The following is a 10,573-nucleotide window of genomic DNA, read 5'->3' as shown; positions in this document are numbered from 1 at the left end:
AAATATATATATTTTTTTAATTTAAAAAATCATAACTCACTCATTTTTCAAAAATATGATTTCCAAAATATTTCAAAGAAAAACAATAAAAATTGTACTAAGCAGATTTTTATTTTTCTCTTTAATTTTGTTAAATATTTAAATATAAAACTTACTGAGATGATGGATGCATTTTAAAATAAACATTTAAATAGGAAAAATATGCAATAAGAAACTGAAGTTTTACTTTCTATCAACTAAACTTAAAAAATAAATAAGATAAACTGAAACTAATCATGATATTTTGCTTTATTATATGAAACAGCTTTAAAAGTCTAGAAATATATATTCTTTAACAAGTAATGCAAAAATAGAATGGTCAAGAAATAAATATAATAGAACAAAAAATAAATTTGTTATCACTAATATATTTTTCTCAAAGATTCCGAAAGAGGAGAGCGTCTGCTTCTGGTTGCTAATGGCAACCAGAACTGACCTAACCGCAGCGATCGTTCCTAAATTACGGTGTGAACTGAGATCACGTGACTAGTTCGCTTTCGTGTAACCAGTGTCACCGGTGCGAATATTGGAACGCAACCTAAGTAAAAATATCACGTAAAAACAGAAAATAAAAAATAAAGAAAAAACAGAATAAAACATGAAATGAAATCTATAAAGCAAGTAGCAAATTCAAATGAACTGACATGAAAGGACATTTTAAATCATTCTTGAAAATACATTTTTCAAGAATGATTTAAATGATCAAAAGCGCAAATTGAGCTAAAAGCGTAACTAGGGGAATTTTATATTAAAGTGCGTTCTTGCTGCATTACTGAAGTGCGTTTGATTTGTTAGTTATCGAGGATAGGCCCGAAAATGGAGAAACTTGAAATGGCCCCGTAAAAAAGTTTGACTTCATAATAGAAAAAGGGATCAAAAACACAGTTTATTTCCGAGTGCTGTAAACCCTATCTATGCTTCTGAAACTGTGATATTAAATTTTCATCACTTTTTTCCTGGAACAGTGAAAAGTATGTTCAGTTTCATTTTTGCATTTGACTTGCACTGATAAACAGAAGGATCTGAGTTACTATGTTCTACATATTATATTAATACATTATTATGTATTTAGAATAATAACTCATAAAATTACGATTATAATTAAATTCATAAAGTCTCATAAAAAGTTTGAAATTTTAATACTATTGTTTTCTTACACAATTTTATTCGTATTTTTTAAAAAAATTTTCTCTTCATATCGTCCATAACTTAAACCATTTAAAAGAAATTTTTTTTGAAACTTTAAAAATGTTTTTAATAAATTTCACAGCTTAGATTAGTGTACATCAATCCATTTGTATTGGCGATCGAAATGGGCTGCAGGTGGCGTAGAGCAGAACTCTTTTCCTATGGCAACACTTCACATGCTTTCCCCATTAGCGTGTGGAAAGTCATAGAGGAAAGAAGTACGTTAGTTTCTCTCTTGATTTTCATATAGATTAAAATCTTTTAACTTGAAAAACTATATGGAACTGAAAACTACTTTAACATAGTTCTAAAGAAAAGTATCATGGAAATTTTAAAAAATATTTTTATTAAATAAAAAGGAAAAATATTAGGAAAGGGGAAAATATCGTAGTACATTCCTATACAACTGAAAAGAGGAGGAGAGGGAAGGGAGAAGGGCTAAAAGCATGAAACCGGTCTCTCCCCAGATGGCGTATTCGAGTGTTGCGATCGCGAATCGTCCAGACTAAGTTATAAACGCCCCCCTTTTACAGGTGATTGCAACGCTCGAATACGCCATCTGGCCTCTCCTCCTCTTTTCAGTACTACGATATTTTTTCCTTTTCTTAATATTTTTCCTTTTCAATTAATGAAAATATTTTTTAAAATTTCCATGATGCTCTCCTTTAGAACTATGTTTAATGTAGTTTTCAGTATTCCTATACATTTATACATATTCCTATGCGTAGTTTCCGAACTTAAAAGATTTTAATCTATAGGAAAATCTAGACAGAAACTAACGTACTTCCTTCTTCTATGACTCTCCTCACGCTAATGGTGAAAGCATGTGAAGTGTTGCCATAGGTAATGAGTTCATATCTACAAGGTAATACATAGTTCATAATACAGTTCATATCAATAAGTAAGCCATAGGTAATTAGTTCATATATATAATATTATCATATCTGATACATAATCTGAAATTCTGAGTAAAAACCAGCAACCATGGCTGTTGCCACCAGTAACCCATTATGCTTCTTTTTTATATTCATGATTCTCACCTGTTGCTATCTCATCAGTTGGAAGGTCCCGCAGTGGACTGATCGTTAAGACACAGTTCCCAGCTGATCACCGAAGTCAAGCATCACTGGCTACGGTCAGTGTGCGGGTGGGTGACCACTTGGATCAGTCTGCGTAGGGACCGAGAGTGTGCGGTATTGGTACTCGTTAAACTGTGCTACCGTAAAGTGCTCGATTTCGCGCGCAGGTCGTCGGGCTACCGAAGCGGGGGTGCCATCCCCTCTGCAGAGGATCAAAATTGTGATGGCATGTCTTCGGATCATCCTCCGAGATGTTTCCCAGATCGTCACCAATAGCCCATTGTGCAGCTTTAGTGCGACGTAAATTAACAACAACAACAACAGTTGGAAGACTTAGTGACAAATTTAAAAAAGCCAGCACTAACACTGTCAGTACTGCTTTTTTGTTTACTTTCGGAGTCAGCTGTATTTAAAATAGTGAAAGAGATGTTAGACATTCAGAAGACATTGAATTCAAAAATTGATCTTAAACTATTGAAAGATTTATATATTCTTTTCAAACTAACACATATACAGTTGTAAATTTAAATGACCTTGGAATCTATTATTTCATTAGAATTTGGAAGCTAGTATTTATTAGTCTCATTTTAAAATTGGTAAGAGTCTGTTGCTTTTTCTTATATCCGTTTAATAATAATAAAAATAGCTTATTTGAAATTAATTTTGTCGTTTTTTTTTGTGTTTGTGTTCCATGCAAGAAATATTTCCTTAAGTGTCAATATTATTTCGGAGAGCGTCACATACGTACTTATATACTACATTATTAATTGTGTCTGAATAAAGACATAAATTGTGTCTTCCACAGGTTTTTTTCTTCATTTGTGTGTCACATAGATTTAAATATTTATCAAGTTTATCATTAATTACATGCAACAAATGTGAAAAAAGTATAAAATGCATTTTTTTATAAATTTTTATTTTTTGGAAACAGTTTCATTTGTTAAACTTTAGTTTAAGGAACCATGTGTTAGTAACTAGTATATCAGAAATAACTAAAAACTTTCGTGGGGCATAATAGATGCTGTAATTTTTTCTGAGCATATTTTGAAATCAGGAGAAGTTGGGTTAAAAATTATTGTAATATTAAGTATAGCTAGTATCTATGAAATTTTACTTAAAAATTTTATACTTGAATATATCAGAGTATAAATTTTAGTTCAAAATATGCTGTAAGCTGTTTGCTCCCAGAATTCTCCCTAAGAAACTGAAAGGGCAGGGCACTGCATCTTAGAAAAAGGCACTTTGTTTTCCGAAAAAACACTATTTTAACACTGTAAAATTTATCGAAATGTGTAATATTTTGTGATAACTGATTATTTAAATTATCCTCTTATGCTATTTTATGTGTATATTTCAAAAAATAGTTCTGTCTCATTATGAGAATAAGAGAGAAATTTGTAGTTTATAAAAATAATCAAAGACATGCTAATAGACAATCTCTGGACATAAATTTTTCTCAAAAAAGTAAGCTAAAAGAATTATTAATTAATAAACAACTTGAAAGCTTTTTATGTAATTTAAATTGAAAATTAAGAGAAGATAAATATTTACAGTTGCAATTTTTTAAAAAGGGATTTATGTAAGAAATAAAATAACTTTAAAAATTGAAATAACTGAAAAATTTATTAATATTCTCTCCGAATTAAACCTATAAACACAGATAATTTTACTAGTGTGTAATTATTATTTAAACAGTAAATTACCTTTTTAAAAATGGAATATGAATAAAAAGGCATTGCTTTTTAGGGGTAGCTGCTTATTTTTACAAAGAGGGCACATTTATAGGGATCAAAGGGCAGGCAGGGTGAACCGCCCTTCTAAAAAGGCTTTGGGGGAACACTGTTTGCTCCTATTAAACAATGCTAAACAGTATTTGACAGAATTTTTTTTTAATAAAAGTTTAATATGCTAAATTGATAAAAATCATAACTAAAAAATTTATATTGAGCATAAATTTAACCAAATAACTACTCTATACAATCATTAACTAAAAATAATGCTCAAATTTTGTTTCATTGATATCATTTCGTTTAAATTGTAACAAATTAAAAAAAAATCATTAAATGGTTTTTAAGATACCACTGACATAAGTTTTACAATCATAGAATTATTTCATTTATTTTTATACAAGCTATCTAAAGATTAATTTTTAAATAAACATAAAATACCTTTTGTAATTCAATATTCCATGGCTAATAGCCTTAAAAAAATCTAAACTTTTGGGAAATTGTTGGGAGGGGGGAGACATATGCACACGAATGTTATACCTTTGGTTAGAAAATAATGTCAATAAACAATAAAGGAAAATAATATGAAGCTCCTCATGTGTCTTGCCTTGAAAGATATTTTAACTAATCGACTATGTAGCTCTGCAAATCATTCAATAGTTTCTCTATCTACAGCTACTCATACAGGGATCTGTCCAGGGCAAATTTACTGCCGTTAAGCGGTAGCCTCACAAATTCAATTTAAGGAAAAGTGGTAGCTTCACAAATTCAATTTAAAGAAAAACGGTAGTTTCACAAAATACTTTTAACATATTTTCGAAAAATATTTAAATATTTTTGAAAATATTTTCTTATTTTACCATATTTTTGTGTTGATTTTTTAATAAAATTTTTAAATTTCACAAATTATGTCTAAATTTTCACAAAATACTTACCTCTAAAAAAGACCTAGACAGACCCCTGTCATGTTCTTATCTAAATGTTTATGAAAATTGCAAAATCTGACAACGATAGAGAAGAGAAAATTAAACCACTGCTATCCTGATCTAAAAACATTAAGTTTGCTCTAAAAAAGTAAAATTCTCCAAAAACAACATGGGCGAGTCATATTGAATTTCATATCATGCATGTTGTACATCAACGAATTCATTAAGATTCAATCACAAAAAAAGAATTTAAATGTTATCTCAATCAATATAAATAATAATAATAAAAACAAAAATAAAGTAAGTCATTTTTAAACTTTTTCTTATTTAATAGTTTTTGCATTTGATAAGTTTGGCTAACTTTGGTTATTTAACAACCTTGGAACCCTTAATTCCATTATTCTTGCTATAAATGAATTTAGTTTGACTGCAATTTGTTGAAAATGTCCAAAAATTTTTTAATGTAAAGAATTTGTTTTTGTTGCATAAAATTTTAGTTAAATAAGTTATAAAATATAATGAATATATTTATTTAGTTCTGAATGCAATAATTAAAAAGTAGTTTTAACAGTGCTGCGTTGCTACCAACTGTTTTGATTATATCCTATTTGTTCCGATTTTTTTAGCCTTGTTCCAAAAATACGATTTTCAGTCAAAATGTTCTGATTTTTCGATACTCTAGTGCCTTTTCACTCCTTATACTGATTTTTTTGAAACTAGAAGCCAATTTTTTCAAACTAGAAGAAACTGGAAGTAGATTGAAACGAGAAGCAGGGCCTATGATTTTTACACACTTGTCGTAAAATTCCACATATCTGAAGACCATTGAATGGTGGACTTTTCTGGGAATCAAAAACTTATAATCTGATGAAATTTTGAAACTTTTGCTAAATTCTGTTAATGCGACATTTGCATACATATGATTCTTGCGCCAATTTGTTTCTTCGGTTTGGTGGATTTTTTCCATTTTGAATATTTGGAACTGTGCTAGAATATGCTAATATCAGGATTCTTATTCACACGATTTTAATATCAATCATTGATTTTGGTATTTACCTGATATAAAAGTTATGTGTTACGTACATCTCAATTCTTATTCACTAAATTTAAGTACCGTCATTCGGGGCTACTTTGTGCAAATTCGAATTCGGCATTTTTCAAGTGCTGCTATTCGGTATTATGTTTATTTCACGTCAAAAATGTGTGGAATTTGAAGATAGAAGTCTCTTCTATTACTACAAAATTTTTTTTCGAATTTTAAAACGATCTCAGAGTGTGTTTCATTCATCCAATGTCAAAAACTTTTCGAGGACGTCGGATGTCGAAAAGTGTGCGTGGAAACTTTAGTTGTGAAATGCAAAGACGTTGATAAAACAATTGTCGCAAGTGCAAAATTTTTATTTATACATTAATAAGCAATTATATCATGTTAGCGTTTAAAAAAATTTGAAAATTAGTAACAAATAAACGGAAAGTGAAAAAACATGCACTTTGGGGCTACTTTGTGCAAAGTTTCATTCGTTTTTTCTTCGACAAAAAAATGGTCAGACGTTATAAAAAAATACCTGGAACGAGAAACTACCGTGATTACACTTTAGAAAAGCTGCAACAATGTTTGCAAGCAGTTGCTGGTGGTATGTCGATTGCAGAAGCTTCTCGGAAGTACAAAATCCACAGAAATACTATCTCTAATAAAATTTACAAGAAACTCGTGAAACTTCCTGGGAAACTATTATTTTTCTTCTACAAAGATTTTTCTAATGAATTAATCAAACAATTTAACACATAAAAATATATTTTATAGGACATTAGGTGATTTTGACAGAAACTGAAGAGCAAGTTCTGTCATGTTCATTCAAGGATGTTATGTTCAAATTTAACAATATCATAAATGTTAATAAATATGTAATAATTATTATTTTTGAAATTTCATCCATTTCAATGTTTAAAAATGTATATGGTTTCCTTTTGTTTAAACTCAAATGTTTTGAAATAAACATTCTTTTTAAGAAAAAATTCTTCAAAATAAATGATTTTTTAGTGCTGAAAATTATTTTTAAACTAATATCTTTACATATCCTGATGTTTTTGTCTTTAAAAATGTCAACAATTAACTTTTTTAACAATTTTATATCAATATTTTAGTAAAAACATGATTATTAAACTGAATTCCTATCGCTGCACAAAGTAGCCCCAATTGGGGGCTACTTTGTGCAAGGTATGTTTTGATTTATTATTCGTAAATATTGCATACAAATAATGCCAATATTGATCAAATTCACTCATCTGAGTCCAGTTATGAATATAATATCGATAAATTTTACTAAAGTTTGAATTAACATAGTTTTTTTACATGTCAAAGTTCAAAAACTGCGAAATCCTGCACAAAGTAGCCCCGAATGACGGTATCCAATGTCGCGATTTGTATTTGCAAATTTTTGAAACCCAATATCACGACAATCGTATTCTCCCATTTTTGAAATCCAATATTGTGATTTGTATTCACATGATTGTAATACCAATCATTGATTTTTGTACTTATACGTGATTTAAAAAGAAAGCATTGCAATTCGTATTCACACAATCTAAAAATTAGTCTCTGTGATTAGTATTTACGTGAATTAAAACTACAATATCGCAATTTGTATTTTTAAAATACAATGTCGCGATTCATATTCGCGTGATTTTAAAATCCAATATTGTGATTCTTGTAAGAAATAATTTTCCTCTGGAATTAGTTATTATAAAGGTATGATATTCTTCATCAGTAGGTAATTTAATTAGAATTGTTAGGTTCAAAAAATTATGTTAAATATGAACATGCATGATTTATAAATTAATGTATATATTTCTTGCTCATAAAATCAACTGGGCTTTTCACTTAGTGTTACAATTACCCTGGATTGGCTTTGTGTTCCTATTTTTGTTTTTAACAAGTTGGCAGCTATGATTTTAATTTTAATCGTGGGTAATATTTATGAACTAGCATGTTTGAAAAAGTTTTGTAGTAGCCATAATATTAAAAATGTTAGTCAATCAATGTTGCACTTTAGAAGCACCAAAGTGTTAGCTACAGGTGCGGCAAGAAATAGCTTTTGTTAGTAAAATCCTAGTTCCATTTGTAACCATCTTGAAGGCATTTGAAAATTGATTTGTCTCTTTGCATATCTATTGACTGTTAGAAATTTTTTAACAGAGTTTTCGTTATGCAGTATGCTCTATTATTTGTTGTTATCAATTAAAATTTATAATGCTTTATATATTTCACTCTTTTCTTTTAGGTTTTTGACATAATATGATGGACTCACTGTTTGTATTATTTTCACTGCATCCTAAACGTTTGGAATTTATTTTTAATAGAAGTATTTTTTGTTTCTTGAATCCTTGATATGGTCAAGGTTCAGTGTAAAATATTTTCCTGGTGCAGATACATTTTACAAAAAGTCTGGATTGCTTATAGTGTTGTGAAATTAATATTTCTTTCACTATTTTACAATGAATTTGCTGATAAATATTACATTGGTGATGCCTGCATGGAGCCAATATTCTGGCTTGTTGATCATTTCACAAAAATTATTGGTCCTGTAAGTATTTAACATTTTATTAATCTTCAAAAGTGAGATTTTTTTCTCTCTAAATGGTTAAGTCTCTACAGCTTTGAAATATCTTTGCTGTTGTTATATTGCTAAAACAAAAATGTTACTGAAATACCAAATATGATGTTATTTTGACCTTTAACACATTTTTAATATTTCAAATTATATCTATTAATCATTTTGTGTTTGATTTTTAGTTTGTTATCAGATTTTTCCCCTAATTTTTTTTAAATCTGAGGAGGAAAAATAATCTGCAGATATTGTTATAATCTGCAGTGCCTACTGCTATGTTGCAGGGTTTCTGTTACTTGGATAATTTGTAATTTAAAATTTAAGGTATAGAAAAAAGGAGTTCAGATAAACCAAGAGTAAACTATAAAGTTCCAAGTACTAAAATATTTTTTTGAAAATATAAAATTTCAAACAAATTATGACAGGTTTAGCTGCTGTCATGGAAAGGAGCAGTTGCCCTGTGATAATTAGTTAGCAATTCCATACTTAAAAAAATCAGCATTTTAAACTTCATACTTTACTTTTGATTTATCTGAACTCATCTCTTTCTATATTTTAAATTCCTGATGTTGTTGAAAGAAAATTTGTCACGAAAGTTTCCTTTTGAATTATAGTGTCTAGTCATTGCATGCACATCCAGAATGAAGTGATCTGCTTTAGGTTTATATTTTTCATTAGTTAATAGGTTTATATATTTCAAATAATTAATTAAAAGCCTTGTAGCTTAAGATATAAAATTAATTAAAATTTTAGTGGTTTATAATGCCAAAAGTTAAGTGGGTCAGTTTTTGTCTCACCACCTCAGAAAAAATTGATAGAACTAACATTGGGTAATTCATTATATTAATATAATGAATCACCTGATTGTAACCTTCATAATTATAATTCATTATACTGTCGCTGTTTTGAAAAATAATAAAGTTTATCAGCTTTATAATGCATTTTATTGATATTTTAAAGTAGTGTTTTTTGTAAACACCATTTTTATAGCTTGCTAACTTCATAAATTTCAATTAAAATTGATATACCACATATACAATTGAGACAGGAGATGCAGAAAAAACAAGAATTTTATTTTTTGATTTGAACATCCTAATAACTAGTAGAAAGCTGTTGACTTGACATAAATTCACGGACAGTCACAGTTCACAATGGCACAGCATAGATAAAAGTTCTCTTCCCAATATGGTGACTCAACAGTTAACAGGCAAGTTTGGTAACACTTATTATATCTAAAAACACATTAGACGACAGCATTGGGGTTGTCAAGGCTTATCAATCAATACACCATCAGATCGCTGCCAAATGCTTGTTGTCACTGCACAAAGCACTGCAGCATATCATAATAAAGTTTAGCAAAGTGGGAGCATTTGAGCAAGAGCGTAATGCTAAGAACTAAAGGACCTCATCTCTCATCAAACTCATCTGTCGAACATGGAACAGAATACTACCACTGCATAGCAGGCTAAGAAAGAAGAGAGAAACGGACACACAGTCGTATTTTCCTGTGATTGAATTTATATAACATTGATGTCACCAACCAAATGTTGAATAATAACTATTAAGAACCACTAAGAAAGATAAATATATGTTAATTACTCTTGAGAATTATGTTACAGAAAGATATATGCTAATTCCTTGCCGATGATGTTCATTTATACCACTTTGCCCTCAACAAATCTTGCTGCAACTACTAAAAGCGGCACAAATTAGACCTCTAGAGTAAACAGAGCTCTGAATTTTGATAAGTAATGTCAGCTAATCGTCGCTTTTGGATTCGCTGATCAACGGAACATTACATGTAGTTTTTATTACTCATAGGAGGTTCATAATATTTAATCAAGCAGTAATTTTTATAGTATTTTTCATTATTTCTTTGGCCCAAAAAAATTAAAAAACTTAAGTGTAATGAAAACTTCATTAATAACATCCTGTTAAATTGTTAGGAAACTTGCATAAAAAATAGATATAATTAGCTAATGTGTGGAAAGTTTGCTAATTATATC

The 10,573-nt window shown here is 29.2% G+C and overlaps 1 protein-coding gene across 1 annotated transcript in view; it reads left to right on the top strand.

The window, feature by feature from the left end:
• The first annotated feature begins 2,447 nt into the window (after positions 1 to 2,447).
• The window catches only part of LOC107439422 (palmitoyltransferase ZDHHC16), a 44,783-nt gene continuing 36,657 nt past the window's right edge, over positions 2,448 to 10,573 (top strand). Inside the window, exons 1-2 of the mRNA XM_016052020.4 lie at positions 2,448 to 2,902; positions 8,241 to 8,543. Of these exons, the coding sequence (XP_015907506.1) occupies positions 8,349 to 8,543 (195 nt within the window). The 5' untranslated portion in view covers positions 2,448 to 2,902; positions 8,241 to 8,348. The remainder of the gene's footprint in view (positions 2,903 to 8,240; positions 8,544 to 10,573) is intronic.

This window comes from Parasteatoda tepidariorum, chromosome X1 (assembly GCF_043381705.1).
Source record: "Parasteatoda tepidariorum isolate YZ-2023 chromosome X1, CAS_Ptep_4.0, whole genome shotgun sequence".
In the NCBI taxonomy this organism is placed as follows: domain Eukaryota; kingdom Metazoa; phylum Arthropoda; class Arachnida; order Araneae; family Theridiidae; genus Parasteatoda; species Parasteatoda tepidariorum.
Note: the sequence above shows the minus strand (reverse complement) of the source record. Positions and strands in the feature narration are given on the sequence as shown.